This window comes from Dermacentor variabilis, chromosome 10 (assembly GCF_050947875.1).
Source record: "Dermacentor variabilis isolate Ectoservices chromosome 10, ASM5094787v1, whole genome shotgun sequence".
Classification (NCBI taxonomy): Eukaryota; Metazoa; Arthropoda; class Arachnida; order Ixodida; family Ixodidae; genus Dermacentor; species Dermacentor variabilis.
Window position 1 is genome coordinate 45,244,526 of NC_134577.1, and position 22,132 is coordinate 45,266,657.

The window sequence follows — 22,132 nt, forward strand, 5'->3', positions numbered from 1 at the left end:
TACTTTGTGGTTGTATCGCCAATTTTTTGCCCCTACATTTACTGCAGTCCTTAATGCCTACAGTACACTACTCTAGAACCACGGTAAATTACAAGCATGTTACCCATCAACATACTCTCATAGTGATTTGCCTGTAGAGTCTCCAGAGCAACTGCATAGAAATCTTCAACAGAAATTTGTCGTTAGGGTCTGTAAAGCAACTCCATAGTAAGGTTCTAAAGACATTTGTATTTAAGGTCTCAAAAGCAACTGTATAAGATGCTCTATAGAAATTTGTTATTAGCATCCTTAAAGCAACTCTATAGAAATGTTCTACAGAGATTTGTCTTTATGATTTTAAAAGCAACTACATAGAAATGTTTTATTGAAATTTGCCTTGTCGATCATAAAAGCAAGTTCGTTCAGCAATTTTATACGAATGTGTCCTTGGAGTTCCTGTAAGAACGGAGTGGTCAAAGAACTTTTGGATGCTAGGCCGCCTAAGCTTTTGACAGAGACTGTGCCATTGAGCATCTGCATTTTTTTTTGCATGTTTATTTTTTAAAATTCATGGCCTTTCAGTCGATGCAGTGCACTAGCTCAGCCTGGCTAACTTGGAGAACAGCCATTGCAGACATGATGTATGAAGTATAGCTGCTTAACTCCCATGTAATGCATGATTATTAGTGCAATTGAGGTATAATAAATACTTTAAGAAATAAAAGATACTCAAAAATTGCCTGTGAAATTTCACTTACATGTCAGGACTGCAAAATTCAGCCTACTCACCTGTTGTACCTGCCTAAGTTTCCTGCTTAATTCAAAGGCCAGTATTCAAGGGCAAAATAGTCATGTCTTATAGCACCATGGCAGAAGAGGGAACTTGTAGCTTAGTGGAACCATATTAAAGGTTAAGTTGCCATTGTGCTACTCGCACCCAACAAATTTCATTCAGTTTTGTTTACAGACAGTAGCGACCACTATTAATGGTCTTCACTGGGTGCTGGCACGTTCATGACAAAACCAGCGTACAAATATGGGACATAAGTGACTCTAATAAAGGAATATTTCTAGCAAACCTTCACATTCCTTTCCCATGTTTCTTCAAGTGTTCAAACCCTTTAAAAGAAGGGTTGAAGAACATTCTCACACAATTACGGAAGAATTGCCCAAGTAGTTATATCAAGGCGTTGTGACCTGGCTCTGCAACAGAGAGGGAGTCAGGAATTGAACTGCTGAAGTCTCTAGCAATTGTGTATTTGCTGCCGAGCAAAATGTCTTGGAAAACATAATGGGCCTAACTCGGCATATGAAGTTGTAATGTTTTCCTCTTTTTACACGACAAGCAGAATTCACACTGCGGTGGTGAATGCTCATCCTGGTCGAGCTTTAAGTATAGCGCAGATTTATGGCAGAACACGCAATTTCCGTGCAGCAGAGTGCACATCCAACTATTGCAAAACCAAGGCCTTGATCTCACCATTTCGCCATAGGAATAGAATGGCAAATAATACGACCACCCGCTGTACTAATCCATACGACTTGAAGAGTTGCATCATGGCGATTTTTATAGCTGTAAAGTGCTATTGATGCTTACCTTTGCCGCCCCTAACATTAGTAGCCAATACATTGCGTCTAGAATATACTATGCAGCAACTTCCTAGATAAGCAAAATAAACCCAACATGGTGGAAATAGAAGCGCAAGGCTTCATCCTTCCAAAAGAAAGCAAAAATCATGCGAACAAAATGCAGTTTATTGAAACACCACAAACAAGGTACAAGATTTTATATACAATGGCAAGAGGTATTCATTATAAAGGACTCGCATGATTTTATCACAGAAAATGCTGTTTACTCAAACACCACAAGAAAAGGAACTGATGACTAGGTCTTCACAGGTTATTTACATATTAAGTAGCTAAGTGCAGTTCATGACTCAGTCTACTTCCTCCACAGTGGGCCCGGCATGGTGAGGTGCTGACCCATGCTTTGGTCCTTGCGGTTGGTGCAGCTTGCTCATGATGGGCATGCAAGCCTGTTGAAGCTCCTTGAGGCGATGCTCGTACTCTTCCTTTTCAGCCAGGCTGTTGCTGTCGATCCACGAGATGGTTTCGCGACACTTGGACAGAACCGAGTCCTTTTCCGAGGATGAAAGCTTGTCTCCGGCTTCTTCAGCAGCCTGCTTGACGCCATAGACGTACGACTCTAAGGAGTTCCTGGCCGCCACCCTCTCGCGCTGTGCATCGTCTTCCTGCTTGAACTTTTCAGCCTCGGCAAGCATGCGTTCGATATCCTCCTTCGTGAGTCGACCCTTGTCGTTGGTGATGCGGATACTCTCCTGCTTGCCAGTACTCTTGTCTCGGGCCGAGACCTGCAGGATGCCGTTGGCGTCCATGTCGAAAGTGACTTCTATCTGCGGAACTCCTCTAGGTGCTGGTGGAATGCCGTTCAGGTTGAAAGTGCCCAACAGATGGTTGTCTTTCGTAAGGGCACGTTCACCTTCGTAAACCTGGATGGTGACCGCAGGTTGGTTGTCTGAATACGTGGTGAACGTCTGGGACGTCTTGCAGGGAATGCGAGAGTTGCGCTCCACGATGCGGGTCATGACCCCGCCTGCCGTCTCGATTCCCAACGACAGCGGCGCCACGTCAACCAGCAGCACGTCGCGGATGGTGTCGCTCGAGTCGCCGCTCAGCACGGCTGCCTGCACCGCGGCACCGTATGCCACTGCTTCGTCCGGGTTGATGCCCATGGAGAGTTCCTTGCCGTTGAAAAAGTCCTTGAGCAGCTTCTGCACCTTGGGGATTCGAGTAGAACCGCCCACGAGCACGACGTCGTGGATCTGCGACTTGTCCATCTTGGCGTCGCGAAGCGCTCGCTCCACGGGTTCGAGTGTGCTGCGGAACAGGTCCATGCAGAGCTCCTCGAACCTGGCGCGGGTGATCTTGCTGTAGAAGTCGATGCCTTCAAAGAGCGCGTCGATCTCGATGCTCGCTTCGGCAGAGCTTGACAGCGTCCTCTTCGCGCGCTCGCAGGCGGTGCGCAGTCTTCGAAGAGCTCGAGGGTTCACCCTGAGATCCTTGCGGTGCTTCCGCTTGAATTCCTGCACGAAGTGCTCCACCATCCGGTTGTCGAAATCTTCGCCTCCCAGGTGCGTGTCACCTGCCGTGGAGCGCACTTCGAACATGGAGCCCTCGTCGATGGTCAGCACGGAAACGTCGAAGGTGCCGCCACCCAGATCGAAGATGAGGACGTTCTTCTCGCCACGCAAGTTCTTATCGAGGCCATAGGCCAACGCCGCTGCCGTGGGTTCGTTGATGATACGCAGCACGTTGAGACCAGCGATGGCACCAGCATCTTTCGTGGCCTGCCTCTGGGAATCATTGAAGTAAGCTGGCACCGTGATGACGGCGTCGCTCACCTTTTTTCCCAGATACGCCTCGGCAGTCTCCTTCATCTTGGTCAAAACCATAGCGCTGATCTCCTCCGGGTTGAAACGCTTGCGCTCGCCTTTGAACTCGACGCTGATCTTCGGCTTGCCTCCGTCGTTCTCCACCTTGAAGGGCCAGTGCCGGATATCGTCTTGGATCTTGGGGTCGTCGTAGCGGCGCCCGATCAGCCTCTTGGCATCGAACACCGTGTTCTCTGGGTTCATGGCCGCCTGCGCCTTGGCTGCATCGCCGATCAGCCGCTCCGTGTCCGTGAAGGCTACGTAGCTCGGCGTCGTGCGGTTGCCCTGATCGTTGGCGATGATCTCGACGCGACCGTGTTGGAAGACGCCCACGCAGGAGTACGTGGTGCCCAGGTCGATGCCGATGGCTGGGACGTCTGATTGCATGCGGCTAGGCATGATGAGTTGTTTGTGTTAGTTGCGTTCTGCTTCAGAACTATTGCTCTCGTGATTCAAGTCACACAAGTCTGGCGGGTGCACCGTCGGCGCGCGATTTATACCGTTCGCGCGCTTTTCTAGAAACGCCCAGAAGCTTCGCGAACCACTTCAACCAATGGGAGCAAAGCGCTGTAGTGACGTCATACTAGCCGTTCTGCGATTGGTCGACCGCACATAGAAGCCTCGAGAAAGCTCTCGCGTCGTCTGCTGCTGCCTACAAAAAGGAAAAAGCACTTATTTGCCATTTTGTAGAAAAGAACGGGTTCAACGGCTTAGTAGAACCTCACAGAACATTTTTAGCTGTTTCATGTACAAAATCGGTGTCAGGCAATATTTATTGAGACGAATGATCCGCGATACAAGAACGTGTAGCAGACGACAGGAGCCTAGGCACCCAGGCGAATAACAAACAAACCTGAATACGGCTAGTTGCCTTGAGGTTCGGCCATTAATGCTGCCGAGAATGTGCGTGGATGACAAGTTTTATTCTTCAGCGTGTTTTGTGGAAAGCAGTTCAAGGCTACGCATGTACGCTTGAATTCCCAGCTTGCCGAAATGATCGGGACGATGCGAGAACATTCGAGAACCTACGCGATCGTTTAGAGGTGGGAGAGAGGCAGTAAGTGAGGGGGTGATACATGCGACGTTGCTATCCTCCTCGCTGCCATTCTCGAAGTTTCGCGTTCTTTCCGTTGCGACGCCACCGCGCGTATAAATTGCGGTGTCGTCTGCTCACCTTCAGATTGATTTGTACGATCACAATCAAGTTGACGTACGATTGAGGTGTGAACTTGCGTTCGCTTTGCTTGTGCCTGTTCTTGCTTGGAATCTACTGAATTTCTACGGCGGTGCCGCTGCAAAGTTCTACATCATGGTGCGCCTGATGATGTACCCGCTCTTCAGCGATGTGGACGACCTGTTCTCTCCCCTCGAGGCTCTGGACCAGCTAACTGACGCGATGCGGTCCGCTGTGCGTCAGGCGGACAAGAAAACGAAGCAGACAACATCGGATCGCAGTTCCAGCAGCCTGTGTCTCCGTGGCGCCGCGCACCCCGGCAGTCCTCGGAAGCGTGCGCAGAGCCTCGCTGAAGAAGACACGAGAAGCGATTCACCGGACGACTACAAGTTCATTTTGAACTGCAAAGTTCACGGCTACAAGCCTGAGGAAATCTCCGTCAAGGCGGTCGACGACTGCATCGAGGTGAGCGCGAAGCACGAGGAAGAGAGCGAGGACGGATCTAGCTACGTGAAGCGCGAGCTCACCCGGCGGTTCACCCTTCCCGAAGGAGTGAAAGCCGAGACGGTCACCTGCGTCCTCTTGCCGTCCGGCGTGCTGACCATCGAAGCGCCCAAACCGGAGCCTCCCAGGAAGAAGCCGAGGACGATTCCCATAGTAGTTGAGTCGTCGAAGCCGATCGCGGCGATGGCGTACCAGACTAATAAGGAGACGGAAAAACCCGAAGGCACCACCGAAGCTTCGCAGGCGTCGTGAAGAGAACATTCCTGCATTTTGTATTGTTGTCATCTTTAGGATCATGTCTTTCCGTTCACCTCCATATTTTCGCAACTTCACCATCAGGCATATATTGCAAAGTAAAATAAACATATATTGTAACCAAAAGCGAGCCTGGTACTGGCATTGTTATTTCTGCCCCAAACCGTAATGTTGCTTCTGAGCCGTACTCGGGAAGCCATATCTGGCGACCCTCGAGCAGGCCTGGCACGCCGCAATAGCCAGGCCCCTGAAAGATGAAACCAATTGCACAATCTTTATTTCAATAAAGTTTTTTCTCTCTCTGGCAGACAGACTCAGAAGCCTTACTAGCAAGGCCCTCAACTGCAAAAATATGCGACTGCAGAATCTGAATATATATATAAACATTTATACACAGGGTCCATTATGATAGTAATGTGCACAATTTTATGATCACGTGACTATCCATGGCAGCGCAGTAAAACCGGTTGGGAAATGTGGCGAAAGTTCTGCCCTACACATGTCCACATTTGCGGTACATGGAATAGTGATCGAGAATCTGCAAATTCACAAGGTCTGCACGAAGCTTGTGCCAAAAGTGTTGAACGTCTCGTTGAATGCCTGGGCAAATGCGCAAGAGAATTCGCGTTCTGGCGAGATGCAGCTGGAGACAGGAGGAAGCAGCGACAGTTCATGCTGTTCACTGTTACGTGTCTGTCTCGTAGACTTGGATCCGTAACTTGTAGTAAGTGCTTATCAGCTAGGTTCTTTGTTTACATAATTGGTTATTGCCAGAACAGGTAATTTGATGTCCTTAGCTTCACCGTCGCTACAAAGTGATCCGTCTGTACTTTGTTCTTGGAGGAGCATTCTAGCAGCTGCAGGCAGTTTGTTCCATGCCCTATTTTGCTCTAAATATGCTTGACAAACCGACAAGGTTATGACAAATTTCCTACAACACGTTTCTTTAAGAAAGAAGGAAGGAAAAAGTGGAGAAGGAAAGGCAGGAACCAGTGACGTCGTGCTATTCTAGTCTAGATGCAAGCGGTATATATGTAACGGTAAATTCCTCGTTGGCGTTACATAATTACCCTAGCACGAACGTGGTACATCGAACAGCCTTTCTCGTGCCTGCGGTGCTCGTGCTGAGTCAAGTCATGCCGGATTATACCTTTCTCACGCATTACGGCGCTCTACCATCCAAATAACATCATTGGGCCTGCTCTCCTGGAGCAGTATCTTAGCATCAGCACCGAGAGGGATGGAATCGAAAGTGTGCAATATAAACTGTACTAAACAAACTATCAAAACCTGAGCACGACAGGTCAGATAAGGCCCAGAGTGTACATAGACAGGCTCTCACAACTTGGCTTTGCAACCTAACGCTGATGAATTGCCCCTAATAGTAAGTGTTATATTCATATGTTTCAAGTGTGGCCCAATGGTGATCCTTTTGAACTTCGCTTTGACGTTAAATATCGCTCTTAACCCAGCCTCTTTCTCGCATTAGCGGGTAGACAGAAAAACCAACTTAATTGCTCTGATCAATTTGCAGATATGTGTTATATACAGACATTACGTTTACACATTTACATTAGCAGCTGTGCACATTTGTACCTATAACTGCGACGCTGCTTCCTTTCTTTCTGAGAATTAGAACAAACCAAGTAGAATGAAATTTGCATGCATGACTTCTCACACTCATGAACAGCTTGACCCCATGTTCTTTGTTTTTTCTTACAAGAGTTAAATAACAAGCCGCTTGTAGCTGTTATGAGCTGACATGTCACGTGCAGTTTTGAGGCACGTGCAGCTGGTCTGCCACCCTCTTGGACAATGGCTAGCTTTCACTCTTGCTAAAATTAAGCCAGAAATGTTAAGGTCAAATATTCTTGCGTAACATTAAGCTCAATCCGGGTGACGCCATATGTCAAGTGTATAATGATATTGTTGCCACTGCTTTTTGATAACTTTCTGTGACCTTTACCACTCAGTCATCACTGTTGAAGAATATAGTGCCTTTTAAATACACGCCAGTGACGCGGTAATTCAGAATGAACAGAGAAGTCACGGAAGTGCCATGTCATGTTAATACTGTCTTTATGTATTTAGGCAAGTGAAGGAGGCTTTTATCTAGACAAATTAGAAAAATGGGCTCTTAGTACACGTACATGGGGATCAAGCAACTAATTTTCCTTACTGTAAGAGACTGGTTCATAATAGCATCCGACTTTAACAGTTGTGTTGCTATGAAGACATGTGTATGTATATATATGTGTCGACAAATAAACAATTAGTTCACGATCGGTGTGGTGTGCGTTCTTACCCATGTCAAAGTCATTCTTGTATGAAACTCTGAGTTTTTTTTTTTTTCAATACTAGCATTTTCAAGGTTTGAGGACATGTACAGCACTAAGAGGCTACGGAGTTTAGTGAAATAAATTGTACTAAGAGACACACTTGTCAAGCACAGACCTCTTACAACTACTGCAGCTTATTCTGAGAACCCACCCAATGTCATATTTTTCACAGAGAGCTTTCACAACATTCCGACTAGGTACAAATTGAAGATGGCACTGAGGGTACTGCCACTGTACTAGGATGGTAGTGAGCCACTTTCAGTGGGCATATAAAGGAAGCACTGCTGCATTGCAATGTTCATGACGCACAGATAATTTTGTTGTCACTGTTGGAATGCAAAATAGTTTAGCAAATGCATCCATCACAGCAATCATATAAAAACAAAAGCACTTTGTACTTGTTCCTTGTCAATTGATATCCATGAGTGGAACGGGTGAATCTAACTTGCAGACCACTGCATGCCTGTTCACTGACACTACCTGCAAGTGGGACTGATGGGTTGGCTTAACTTACTAAAAACAAACCATGCTCATTAACTCATTTGAAGTTATACAGTCGAGTGTGGGCTTGCAGATGTGCATTAACTTGTGTGCTTCATCACTGTCTACAGGATTGCTTGTTCCCCTATAGTGCACCTATTGATCATGTTTTGCCTCAATTACATTGGTGTGAGTAGGTCGTCTTCGGAAACTTGCTCACAAATAACAATAAATAAAGGATTTTTCCCATAAGATGAGCAGCGTATGGCCACATCTCACAAAGGACCTAGTAACCTCTGTCCTAATGAGTCATTGGAGCAGCCGACAAGAAGACAGGGAATTAAAGACGTTGGTCTTAGTCGCAACCATGTGAAGGGAACAAAGTTCACATCATCTGTTGACTTTTCATGGTTGTGACTAATAAAAATTGAGTGCCTCGGCTCATCCACTTCTCGTTCACTGCATTATCGACTCTGGCAGCCTTGTTGCACTCGGGTAACAGGCGAGGGTTATTGGCCAGTTGCCTGCACCTAAATTTACACATGTAATTCCCATAGTTGTTGTTGTTGTTGTTGTTTTATTTCTATTCTTGCCATACAAATTATCAGACACTGACTGAACCCATAGCCAGAGGCTAGTGTGGGGTTCAGATACAAAAATGCACGATGGCAATGACACAACACTTGTGTAAAATAGAAAGCCCAAAGTCACGGCGAAAGACCAGAGTACACTATACAATGAGGAGAAAATAATACAATATGCATTTTACAGGAGAATGAATAAAGATCTGTAATGAACAACACTGTACAACAAACACAAACCGCGAACGACTGTCACATAGATCAAATAAGGCTCAAAAAGTATGTTCTTAATGCTTTATTAGTTTCGTGGGACTGTTTTATTTCTGGGGGTAAAGCATTCCAAACCTTGGCTCCTGAAAACTGCACCAATCTTTCACTGTAGATGTTATTATTCGGTGGCAGATTAAAGTTACTATGTGTGAGGTTTCTCGTGAGTCGAGAAGGAGAGCGAAACAGGGAGGCATTGAAAGGTTGGTTATATTTTACTATGTTGTTTACACACAGCGCTATCTTTAAAGACCGCAAAAGATCGAAAGGAAGGATATTTAATAACTGGAAAATTGGTTTACTTGGTTCAGTATACTTGCTTTGTGTTATAATTCGGACAGCCCGTTTTTGTAATCGCCGGATAGGATCAAGGTAAGTATTGTATGTTAAACCCCATGATTCTACACAGTATGTTAGATGACTGTTAATAAGGGTAAAATAAAGGGTACGCAGTGTATGTGTGTTAAAATAATCACGGGCCTGTAATAAGGCATAACAGCCAGAAGCCAACTTTGAACAGACTGCGCTAATCTGATTTTTCCAGTGAAGATGTTCATCTAGAATGACACCAAGATACTTAAATGAGTGTGTTCGCTCTAGTGAGTGGCCGTTAATGAAAATGTCAATTTGGAAGCTGTCAATGACTTTTGCTCGTGAACTAAATACCATATATTTGGTTTTGCTTGAATTAATCGTTAGCTTGTTGGTAAAAAACCAGCGTGTAATTTTTTTCAATTCAGCGTTTGTCTTTGCTTCTAGATCCTCATGGTTGTCTGCTGTCACTATGATCGCAGTGTCATCAGCATACATTAAAATATCACAGCAACTTAGGACCTTCGGCAAATCATTCAAATATAACGAAAATAACATGGGCCCTAAAACGGATCCTTGAGGAACCCCGGTCTGTAAATATTTAAGTGATGATATGATGTTATTGATAACTACAGCTTGTTGACGGTTTTCGATGTAACTGGAAAGTAAGCTGTAGGCTTCACCGCGAAATCCATAGTGGTTTAATTTGTTGAGCATAATAGCGTGATCCACAGTATCAAACGCTTTCTTTAAATCAACAAATACAACAGCGGCCAGTTTGTTTTCATGTAATGCTGTGTTAATTAATTGAGTCAGGCTTAGGACTGCAGATGCCGTTGAATGATGTTTTCGAAATCCATGTTGCTGTTGACAGAGTAGGTTATATTTTTCTAAGAATTTGCAAATATTACTGGATAAAATCTTTTCGTAAATATTATTAATAACACTTAGGACAGAAATGGGTCTGTAGCTTGACGGGTTGGATCGGTCTCCATCTTTGTATACTGGGACAACTTTGGCAATCTTTAGTACAGAGGGGTACTTTGCACATTTTAATGAATGATTAAAAAGTTTGCATAAGATGGGGACCAAGATATCAGTGTTTTCCTTAAGTATGCGTGGGTAAATACCGTCCAGTCCGGCAGATTTATTGCCTGGTAAGCTGAGAATAATGGATGTAATTTCCTGGGGTTCGATTTCAAACATTACAAAAGTATTGAGAACTGTATTGGATGCAGCATTTTGTTGCGATTCGGGAAGTTGAGCAGCTAATGATGGGCCGATATTGGTGAAAAAGGAATTAAATCTTTCTGTAGTATTGTGATCTATTTCTTCTGGGAGAACACGGCGGAAACTGGCTTTGCCAGCAACTTCGTTTATTATTTTCCAGACCTTTTGTGAATTGCCAGAAGCCTGTTCAACGAGACGCATGTAATATGCTTTTTTTCGTGCCCTCATCATCGACACGGATCTATTGCGCAGATTCTTAAATTGTTTGGAATAGTAAACATTATCCTTGTGTTGCTTCCACTTACGGTACCATGAATCCTTCTCTTTTAGAACGGCGAGGATTGGCTCAGTCATCCAAGGGCATAGTGGTGCTTCGTAAGAGCGAACACTAATATTTCTGCTGCAGGTAGTAACCATTTGCGAAAGCGTGTCTATTAGGTTACTAAACTCTGTATCGACGTCATCATGGTATATTACACTGGGGTCAATGGCCAATAGATTTTCTCACAGTAGGGCATAATCTATTTTAGATACATACTTCTTAATCTCACGCTCTGGTTTTATGTCAATGTCAGCAGCAACAAAAAGTGGGAGGTGATCGGAGATGGGTTCGCTGTAAACCCCAGCGCGTATCCCAGTCGGTATATTTGTTAATGCATGATCAATAATAGATGAAGAAGAGGTAGTTACACGCGTCGGTGTATTAATCATATTTCGGAAATTGTACGATGTTAACAGGTTCATGTAATCTTTGTGGCATTCAGCACTTGTATCAATGTTAAAATCGCCAACAATAATTATGCCTTCCGAGTGTGTAGAAAGAGTTTCAAGAATTCCTTCGAGTTTATCAAGAAAGGAGGAAAGGCACGAGTTTGGTGGACGGTAAATAACTCCAACAGTGAATGAATGGGGCAGTTTTATGAACAGTGTTTCTATGTCTGCATGACTGAGGGTGACTGGCGCCAAAGACGAGAAAGGTAGACCATTTTTGAGAAAAAAGGCAACACCACCACCGCGGTTTTTTGATTCTCTCGGATGAGATATCATAACATAGCCAGGAAGCATAACTTTCTCATCTTTTTGCAGCCAGGTTTCTGTAAGTGCTACAATATCTAAGTTCTAAGGATGGTTCCCTTCTACTGCCATGGCCGTGAATGCCACTGATCACACCTGCAGGTATATTTTGTTTATGCACAAATACCCAAGAAAGTTGACTTAATGATAGCGAGCGTGGTAGCCAAATGGCAAAGCATCCCACTCGTAATGCAGACGATGAGAGGGAGGCCCCTATTTGCGGCAAGTCGTCTCTTAGCCGACTTTTATTTCCCTTTTGCGTATTAATTCTATATATAATTAAAAATCGCATTCAATTTATCTTATGCTTCCCTTAGCTTTATCGTCTCCAGGCTTCATATCTTGTTGTAGCAGTTAGTCGCAGTTGCTCAATCAGCACATTTGCAATCAAAGGAATGGAATGCAATGGAAAAATTTTATTGCTCTTTATCTCGGAGAGATTGGCGGTGGGCCGGTGTCTTCATGTCTTCAGTCCTGGCAGCTTCACAAGTCAATGCCCCTATTCCAGGGCACCGCTGGGTCTTCATAAATAATGCATACAATGATCTGTGAACATGCATCGGTCATTGTGCAGCATCACAGCAAATCTGTGCGAGTGGGATGGCACATATAAAACAATTATTACCGAAATGGCTTACTCTTTGCATCTTGGAGTGGTCTGGAGTTTAAATGGTCTTTGAAATATAATGCACACTCACATTTCTAACAGCATAGTTACCTAGATCTGTCGGCTGTTCACCACTGTTTGATGGAGCAGCTTTGCTATGTCGATTGAGTGACTGCTTACCAATGTGGTCACCAATGCATTCCGTAATTGCGAGATATGGTGTTCATGTGCGAATGATTGCTTCTGGAAAGTGAACATAGCTGATTCTGGTTGTTGCTTCATGCATCATAGGAGTGATATCTGAAGTGTACATGTATGTATATTTGTCCTGTCTTACTGACCAAACTTCTGTTGAGTATGGTGTCCCGGCTTCTTTTCATTCACTTGTGCACCTGGCCTTCAGCACTGCTGCTTTTAATACAGCTTGCAAAGAATTCATTGTACAGATGTTTCACATGTGTTTCATTGCATGTTTGATCCTTCCATTTTATGAAGCACAGAAATTATTCAAAACCAGATATTGGACTAAGCAAGTTAAAACATCAATACCTAATGATACACCTGGAGTTACCCTTTATCTATAAATCCTGAACTGTACTTCTATACTAGGTCTGTGTCAGTATCGGTGAAAGCAAGTCGTACAACATGCTGAACCTTCTCTTTGCTTACCATGAAAACAAGCCACTAAGCCGCTCTCTTGAATTTGTGCAGTTGAATTCAGGTGCTTATGTGCTTTATTGGGATCCATACGTTCCTTTCATTACGATATACACACTGACAGTGAAGCTAGCATGTGTAGTGAATGAAGGCCTCTTCTTTTTTTTTTTTTTTTTTTTGCAGAATAAGCTGCAGTTGTTGCAAATTTTTTTTTGTTGCAGGTGAATGCACCCAATGGAAACTATGTACACATTGTTTCTTTGAAATCAGTGTAAAAATGTGATATACAAAAATTTGTTAACGGGTTTCTTTATGGAAAAACATTCAGAATTGAAGGGTTATTCACGGAAAATTATTCGCTATGAGTGTAGGTGTTCACTGCAACACTTCACATAATTTCTCAGGCCCTACAGCGTCAACTTGCTGCAGAGCCAGTTCTACGCCTTGAGCTATGTACAGGTTGTGTGTTTTACCTCTGTACAGACTGAACCGATATTCTTGATCACATTTATTTGTGTTGAGTTTGTGTGACATAATGCCCAAGCTGATTTCTCACTGCAGTTACAATCTGGTCAGCGCACTCGAGCAATAAGTGACATAAAAGTAACAGCGGTGTGGGGCAGGATGGGGCGTACCACTCCTTTCCACAGATACACTTCCATGGGCTTTAACCGATCAATGTGCAGCAAGCATGTTCAAACAAGGCATCTGGTACGTTAGCTTGAGTGAAATCAAGCATTCTTCCCCAAGCAGACATTCTAACAAAAGTGTCAAAAGCACGTTACGCATGTCAGGGAGGTAAACTTGCCACAAATCTCGCTAGGATGTTAAGCCACTGAGAGATTACCTGCCCAAAACTGGCTGTAGAACAAGACTTGCAAAGTTGTATGCAAGAGTGTGTAGAGTTGACCACATCTTGCTCATTGTCCTACGAACTGAAGCATCACTCACGAGAGCATAAGATCTTTTTGTGTATAGAGTACATGCATTTCATGCTGTATGTACATCACAGTGGCTCAGTTCTGCTGCTGAATTAGAGGTCGCAGGTTAACGTCCCAGCTGCTGGAGCTGTGTTCCGATGGGGGCAGAGTGCAAGAACCTTTGTGTACGTAGATGTAGATGCGCGGTACGGAACCATATGTAGTCGAAGTTCATACCGAGCTCCCGAGGTACGGCGTCTCTCGTAGTGTACGTGTTGCTCCGGTTCTGTAAAGGAACACTAAGGAGAAAGATCACTTCAGCTGCATTAGTAAACTGTACCTTTCTACAGTATAAAAAAGCCACTGTTAAGTAACATGGGGTTTCATAAGCCAGGAAAGATTAAAATACAAGTGATGGGTGATGACACTTCCTTGAAGTTCACGCACCAGCTTGCTGTAACGTCGTGTATATCGGGGGGTACCCGCTAGGACCCGGTTAATCTTTTTATTTGTAAAGGTCAACTACATCGTACTCTAAAACGAGCCAAAGACTGAACCTGGCAAACTTCAAGAGCTTCTACTGAGCCACATTGGCGCAAATATGAGAAAATATGTTGAAATATGTTACACCACACTGATTTACCGGCATTGAGATTTCAAAGTGAAATGAAAAAAAAAAACAGCACTTCGGCTTTCATTTTATCTTCTAATAATTGCCAACAAATATTAACGAAAATCTAGTTCCGGAAAGATACTTTATCAGTCTAAACTGATTTAGTATTTCGCCTTAGCGTCCTAATCCCATTATTTAATTCATTTTTTTTATTTTATACTGTTTGCCATACTTCCTATCTGACAAAACTTTAAAGCTAAATGAGTGATGCTCTGGACGTTGACCACATGTTTTATTGCAGCAGGAAAAGCACACTTTATGTTCATGAAAGCCATGACAGTGGGTTATATTGCAACATTGCCCGTTCATCAGAACTCAATATTTCGAAGTTGGTCGAGCAAGAACAAATGTGTGCACTCTCATTGCCTAGCCCCTGCTAAGCTTAATCACTCCTACCAATTGCTGCGTTGTCCACTTACTGAAATAGAGGTGCAGACACTTTTCTTTTACCATAATGTGAGCAAGCATTCTTTCCTTTGGTGATTCAGTGCTTTCAGGCCTGTTCAATAAGGAATGAAAAGCAGGAAGGGACAGCTTAATTAAGATGTTAGAACAGTTAAATTAATAGCTTGGTTGAGCATCACTTGAATAACATTCTGTGTCGAGCAATCAATTACAAACAACTAAGGAATGTGTGAAAGGAGTGGTGGTGTGGGCGGATATTGGGAGAAGCGTATGCTGCTTAATTTCAGGGGAGGGACCACCCAACGCCCCTTCCCCCCCCCCTCCCCCCGTGGGTACGGGCCTGCATCACTTACTCTTTAGTGCAAGTGGAAGTGGGCTCTGACATCGATAATGAAACCTCATGGACACGATTGAACCCATTTATTTGTGTAAAGGAGCTTTAAGCTTGTCTTACATGACCTTAGTGACCCTGCGAGAATGCTTTAAAATGACCAGTCGAATGAGGCCACAAGTTTCACTCCAAATTGGAAAGGTCTTTCTAGCCACTTCATAAGACTGTGGTAATCGAGAAGACCAGGTCTTTATGAATGCACATCCTGCTTATGCTGTCGTGCGGAAAATTAAGGTGATCATTGAAAAAAATGGCTTTTAAAAAGTCGTACAACTTAATCATCATCATCAACATATTTTTATGTCCACTGCAGGACGAAGGCCTCACCCTGCGATTTCCAACTACCCATCTTGTGCTAGTTCATTCCAGCTTGTACCGGAAAATTTCATAATTTTACCACCCCACCTCCCTTGGCACCCCTTCTGTAACTGTAATGGTCCACCGTTTACCCACCCTATGCATTACATGGCCTGTGCAACTCCATTTTTTTTCCTCTTAATGTCAACCAGAATATTGGCTATCCCTGTTTGCTCTCTGAGCCACACTGCTTTCTTCCTGTCTCTTAACATTATGCTTAACATTCCTTATTCCATCGCTCTTTGCACAGTCCTTAACTTCTTTTGGAGCTTCTTTATCAACCTCCAAGTTTCTGCCCAATACATTAGAAACGGTAGGGTGCAATGATTGTACACTTTTCAACGACAGTGGTAAGCTCCCAGTCAGTGTATACTCCAACTCATTTTTATTCTGTAAATTTCATTCTCATGATCAAGGTCATCTGCGGAATGAGTGACCGAGGTAAACATACTTTTTCACAGACCTTACAGGCTGACTGGCAATCCTGAATTCTTGTTCCTTTGCCAGGCTATTGAGCATTGTTTGTCTTCTGCATATTAATCTTCATCCCCTCTCACTTTCTCGGTTAAGCTCCTCAATCGGGTGTTGTAATTTGTCCCCAGTGTTGATGAACAGGAAAATTTCACCAGCAAAACAAAGGTTGCAGAGATATTCATTGTTGACCCCCACTCCTAAGCTTTCCCAGTCTAATAGCTTAAATACTTCTAAGCATCCAGTAAATAACACTGGATTTAATGCACATGTTCATGTTTTTGAAGCAGTTAAGTACATGCTATGAAGATAAATGTGAAATTCCCTTCATCATCATCCTAAGCAACGTGTAAGCTAAAGTAAAATTTTTCCACCACACAGGGCGCCCCCTCATAGATGCCACTCTGAATCCAACCCTGCCGCTTGTTTGCTGCACTCGCTTCCTCATCCACCATTTTTTGCTCATGGTCATTCACCCACTCTGCGCCACACAAACAGGCTTTTCTGCCACTACCTAAGTTTGCTTAACTTGCTGTCATCAGCAAAAGCTGAGCCCTGTTGAAGCCTCAAAAGTTTCACTCCAATCACCGGCATGCAAAGTTGACAAAAGTTATGTAAACAATTATAGACCGCTAACTAGTGCTTACCTATTAGAAGGTACGGATTACACTCAGTGCACGTAGCATCACATTATAGCTCACATATTGTGCATACTATTAAGAGTAATTCTTCAGTAGTTTAGTATGTAGGGTAACTTCTTATTGGGTTATTGCTAACAGTCAGTACTGCATACTTACCTTGCATTAACGTACACTGCAAAACATTGCCGTTTACGTATTGCAGAAATTCATTGTCTCATATAGCATTGCATAGGTGAGGAAACGACAGGCCTTCAGCGAAACTGTCGGCCCACCTGACTGTACAGGCAAGACAATTTAATAAAAAAAAAACGTCCCTTTATTATGAATGACTATTTACAGTATGTTTCATGGCAATAAATAGATGACAAGATGAGTATTTCACAGTTCCATGCCTAGATTTCGTTCAGTCTACTTCCTCCACAGTGGGCCCGGCGTGGTGAGGTGTTGACCCGTGCTTTGGTCCTTGTGGTTGGTGCAGTTTGCTCATGATTGGCATGCAAGCCTGTTGAAGCTCCTTGAGGCGGTGCTCATACTCTTCCTTTTCAGCCAGGCTGTTGCTGTCGATCCACGAGATGGTTTCACGACACTTGGACAGCACAGAGTCCTTTTCCGAGGATGAAAGCTTGTCTCCGGATTCTTCGGCAGCCTGCTTGATGCCATAGACGTACGACTCTAGGGAGTTCCTGGCAGCCACCCTCTCGCGCTGCGCGTCGTCTTCCTTCTTGTACTTTTCAGCCTCGGCAAGCATGCGTTCTATATCCTCCTTGGAGAGTCGACCCTTGTCATTGGTGATGCGTATGCTCTCCTGCTTGCCAGTGCTTTTGTCTCGGGCCGAGACCTGCAGGATGCCATTGGCGTCCATGTCGAAAGTGACTTCTATCTGCGGAACTCCTCTAGGTGCTGGTGGAATGCCATTCAGGTTGAAAGTTCCCAACAGATGGTTGTCTTTCGTAAGGGCACGTTCACCTTCGTAAACCTGGATTGTGACCGCAGGTTGGTTGTCTGAATACGTGGTGAACGTCTGCGACGTCTTGCACGGTATGCGTGAGTTCCGCTCCACGATGCGGGTCATGACCCCGCCTGCCGTCTCGATTCCCAATGACAGCGGCGCCACGTCAACCAGCAGCACGTCGCGGATGGTGTCGCTCGAGTCGCCGCTCAGCACGGCTGCCTGCACCGCGGCACCGTATGCCACTGCTTCGTCCGGGTTGATGCCCATGGAGAGTTCCTTGCCGTTGAAGAAGTCCTTGAGCAGCTTCTGCACCTTGGGGATTCGAGTAGAACCGCCCACGAGCACGACGTCGTGGATCTGCGACTTGTCCATCTTGGCGTCGCGAAGCGCTCGCTCTACGGGTTCGAGTGTGCTGCGGAACAGGTCCATGCAGAGCTCCTCGAACCTGGCGCGGGTGATCTTGCTGTAGAAGTCGATGCCTTCGAAGAGCGCGTCGATCTCGATGCTCGCTTCGGCAGAGCTCGACAGTGTCCTCTTGGCGCGCTCGCAGGCGGTGCGCAGTCTTCGAAGAGCTCGAGGGTTCACCCTGAGATCCTTGCGGTGCTTCCGCTTAAACTCCTGCACGAAGTGCTCCACCATCCGGTTGTCGAAATCTTCGCCCCCCAGGTGCGTGTCACCTGCCGTGGAGCGCACTTCGAACATGGAGCCCTCGTCGATGGTCAGCACGGAAACGTCGAAGGTGCCGCCACCCAGATCGAAGATGAGGACGTTCTTCTCGCCACGCAAGTTCTTGTCGAGACCATAGGCCAGTGCCGCTGCCGTGGGTTCGTTGATGATACGCAGCACGTTGAGACCAGCGATGGCGCCAGCATCTTTCGTGGCCTGCCTCTGGGAATCATTGAAGTAAGCTGGCACCGTGATGACGGCGTCGCTCACCTTTTTCCCCAGATACGCCTCTGCAGTCTCCTTCATCTTGGTCAAAACCATAGCGCTGATCTCCTCCGGGTTGAAACGCTTGCGCTCGCCTTTGAACTCGACGCTGATCTTCGGCTTGCCTCCGTCGTTTTCCACCTTGAAGGGCCAGTGCCGGATATCGTCTTGGATCTTCGGGTCGTCGTAGCGGCGCCCGATCAGCCTCTTGGCATCGAACACCGTGTTCTCTGGGTTCATGGCCGCCTGTGCCTTGGCTGCATCGCCGATCAGCCGCTCCGTGTCCGTGAAGGCTACGTAGCTCGGCGTCGTGCGATTGCCCTGATCGTTGGCGATGATCTCGACGCGACCGTGTTGGAAGACGCCCACGCAGGAGTACGTGGTTCCCAGGTCGATGCCGATGGCGGGGACGTCTGATTGCATGCGGCTAGGCATGATGAGTGTTTTGTGACAGTTGCGTTCTGCTTCGGAACTAGTGCTCTCGTGATTCACAAGTCTGGCGGGTGCACCGTCGGCGCGCGATTTATACCGTTCGCGCGCTTTTCTACAAACGCCCAGAAGCTTCGCGAACCACTTCAACCAATGGGAGCAAAGTGCAGTGGTGACGTCATACCAGCCGTTTTGCGATTGGTCGACCGCACGTAGAAGCCTCGAGAAAGCTCTCGCGTCGTCTGCTGCTGCTTACGAAAAAAAAGAATAACCAGTTATTTGCCATTTTGAAAAAAGAGAACGGGTTTAACGGCTCAGTAGAACCTGACAGAACTTTTTAACTGTTTCATGTACAAAATTGGAATCGGGGAATACTTACTGAGACGAATGATCCGCGGTACAAGAATGTGTAGCAGACGACAGGGGCCTAGGCACCGAGGTGAATAACAAGCACAACTGAATACGGCTAGTTGCCTTGAGGTTCGGTCATTAATGCTGCCGAGAATGTGCGTGAATGACAAGTTTTATTTTCAGCGTGTTTTGTGGCAAGCAATTCAAAGCTACCTACTGTACACTACAATTCCCAGCTCGCCGAAATGATCGGGATGGTGCGAGAATATTCGAGAGTCTACGCGATCGTTTAGAGGTGGGAGAGAGGCCGTAGGTGCGGTGGTGACGACATGTGACGTCCTTATCCTCCTCTCTGCTATTCTCGAAGTTTCGCGTTCTTTCCGTTGCGTCGCCACCTCGCGTATAAATCGCGGCGTCGTCTGCTCGCCGTCAGATTGAGTTGTACTATCACAATCGAGTTGACGTACGACCGAGCTGTGAACTTGCGTTTGCTTTGCTTGTTCCAGTTCTTGCTTGAAATCCACTGAATTTCTACGGCGGTGCCGCTGCTAACTACTATATCATGGTGCGCCTGATGCTGTACCCGCTCTTCAGCGATTTGGAAGATCGGCTCTCCCCCCTCGAGGCTCTGGACCAGCTAACTGGCCCAATGCGGTTCGCGGTGCGTCAGGCGGACAAGAAAACGAAGCACACGACTACGGATCGCAGTTCCAGCTGCCTGTGTCTCCGTGGCGCCGCGCAACCCGGCAGTCCTCGGAAGCGTGCGCAGAGCCTCGCTGAAGAAGACACGAGAAGCGATTCACCAGACGACTCCAAGTTCGTTTTGAACTGCAACGTTCGCGGCTACAAGCCTGAGGAAATCTCCGTCAAGGCGGTCGACGACTGCATCGAGGTGAGCGCGAAGCACGAGGAAGAGAGCGAGGACGGTTCTAGCTACGTGAAGCGCGAGTTCACCCGGCGGTTCACCCTTCCCGAAGGAGTGAAAGCCGAGACGGTCACCTGCGGCCTGTTGTCGTCCGGCATGCTGGCCATCGAAGCGCCCAAGCCGGAGCCTCCCAGGAAGAAGCCGAGGACGATTCCCATCGTAGTTGAGTCGTCGAAGCCGATCGCGGCGGTGGCAGACCAGACTAATAAGGCGACAGAAAAACCCGAAGAAGGATCCACTGAAGCTGCGCAGGCGTCGTGAAAAGAACAATCCTGCATTTCGTATTGTGGTCGTCTTTAGGATCATGTCTTTCCGTTCGCCTCCACATACCGCAACTTCACCATCAGGCATATATTGCAAAGTAAAATAAACATATGTTTTATCTGAAAGCAAGGTACTGGCATTGTTATTTATTTCTGCCCCAAACCGTAAAGTTGCTGCTGAGCCATACACGGGAAGCCATTTGGCGACCCTTGACCTGGCCCGGCACGCCGCAATAGCCAGGGCCCTGGAAGATGGAACCAAGTGCAATCTTTATTTCAATAAAGTTGTTTCTCGCTCTGGCTGACAGGCTCGGAAGCCAGCTAGGCCGGCCCTCAACTGCAAAAATATGCGGCTGCAGAATCTGGACATATATATAAATATATATATAAACAGGGTCCATTATGATAGTAGTGTGCATGATTCCCGGAGCAGTGCAGCAGCATCAAAACAATCAGCTCTCATCAGTATGATTGTCAAGTACACTAGCTGCGCTAGTGCTAATGCAGAATGCAACTCAGTCGTCTGTGGAGGAAAGTGTTGGTGTTGGTACATGTTTCTTTGTTTTTAAGCAACAAATCTGTTGTAGGGGCCACCTAGATTCTTTTGTTGTACAAGTAAATTCGTTGTAGTGGTCTTCATTATAAAGGTGTTCGCAGCTGTGTATATGAAAGCTAGGAAATTCGGCCGGGACATAACGAATTCTTCATTATAGTATAGAGGCACATGCAATCATCTCACTGTACCTCTTAACATAACCATTACACCAGCCGCATTCTCATATGAGAAAAAGATACACATTCCTGAAGCCCATGACGAATGTGTCATTGGGTCGTGGCAGGCCAGGTCAAAGAAAAACCCATGGTTATAGAATACTGTGTAAACCGTGAGCTCAGTGCAGTACACAGCAAACTCACTGAACAGTGCTTAAAAGGTTAGCTTGAACCTCTCCATATCTGTTTGCTTGCATCCAAACAGGCACTGGAATTCTTAGAGAAATCCTTCCTGCCAGGGTAGGTGTTAGGTACATTATATCTGTAGGGAGGGTAGAACATGAGTTTCTATATTTATTCACTGGGGGTGGGCACAATGGCACCCTATCACATTAGATGCTGGACGGGGGCGCCAAGGACATGGGGTGCCGAGGAGGTAATACTGAGGGCTTGGCCACCCACTCTTGCACCCCTTTAAGAGGCATACCTGTTTCCCGTCTTTGAAGCTTGAGGTTTTCTTTATCTGTATGCATACCTAGTGTATATGGATAGTCTTTTGCCCTAACAAGAATGGTCACTCATTTGTCACTAAGAAAGTGAATGTATAGCATTGTTAATACAGCAACTGTGATGGCACAGTAATTATGGGTTATTCTGAACAGAGGTCACAGTTTTGATTCCCAGCAACCATGGCTGCATTCTGATGGAGGCGAGGTGTGAAAGAGCTTGTGCGTAAAACTTTTAGTGCATAATAAAGAATGTTCAGGTGGTCAAAATTAATTCAAAGCACTCCCCTATATGG

The 22,132-nt window shown here is 45.8% G+C and overlaps 4 protein-coding genes across 4 annotated transcripts; 2 read left to right on the forward strand and 2 right to left on the reverse strand.

Moving 5' to 3' along the window:
* Window positions 1-1,722: 1,722 nt before the first annotated feature.
* LOC142560448 (heat shock protein 68-like) lies at window positions 1,723-3,936 on the reverse strand. Its single transcript, XM_075672569.1, has one exon. It carries the CDS (start codon window positions 3,828-3,830, stop codon window positions 1,917-1,919), a length of 1,914 nt encoding a protein of 637 aa, XP_075528684.1. The 5' UTR covers window positions 3,831-3,936; the 3' UTR covers window positions 1,723-1,916.
* A 344-nt stretch (window positions 3,937-4,280) lies between these two features.
* Window positions 4,281-7,634, forward strand: LOC142560449 (heat shock protein beta-1-like). The gene has a single exon (XM_075672572.1). The coding sequence runs from the start codon at window positions 4,741-4,743 to the stop codon at window positions 5,359-5,361; it is 621 nt and encodes a 206-aa protein (XP_075528687.1). The 5' UTR covers window positions 4,281-4,740; the 3' UTR covers window positions 5,362-7,634.
* A 9,428-nt stretch (window positions 7,635-17,062) lies between these two features.
* On the reverse strand, window positions 17,063-19,468 carry LOC142560450 (heat shock protein 68-like). The gene has a single exon (XM_075672573.1). It carries the CDS (start codon window positions 19,084-19,086, stop codon window positions 17,173-17,175), a length of 1,914 nt encoding a protein of 637 aa, XP_075528688.1. The 5' UTR covers window positions 19,087-19,468; the 3' UTR covers window positions 17,063-17,172.
* Window positions 19,469-19,665: 197 nt separating this feature from the next.
* Window positions 19,666-20,934, forward strand: LOC142560451 (heat shock protein beta-1-like). Its single transcript, XM_075672574.1, has one exon. It carries the CDS (start codon window positions 19,994-19,996, stop codon window positions 20,615-20,617), a length of 624 nt encoding a protein of 207 aa, XP_075528689.1. The 5' UTR covers window positions 19,666-19,993; the 3' UTR covers window positions 20,618-20,934.
* Window positions 20,935-22,132: the final 1,198 nt, after the last annotated feature.

Bases quoted from the DNA above. Each gene is read 5' to 3' on its own strand.
- LOC142560449 (XM_075672572.1), top strand. From the start codon at position 4,741: ATGGTGCGCCTGATGATGTACCCGCTCTTCAGCGATGTGGACGACCTG.
- LOC142560448 (XM_075672569.1), bottom strand. From the start codon at position 3,830: ATGCCTAGCCGCATGCAATCAGACGTCCCAGCCATCGGCATCGACCTG.
- LOC142560450 (XM_075672573.1), bottom strand. From the start codon at position 19,086: ATGCCTAGCCGCATGCAATCAGACGTCCCCGCCATCGGCATCGACCTG.
- LOC142560451 (XM_075672574.1), top strand. From the start codon at position 19,994: ATGGTGCGCCTGATGCTGTACCCGCTCTTCAGCGATTTGGAAGATCGG.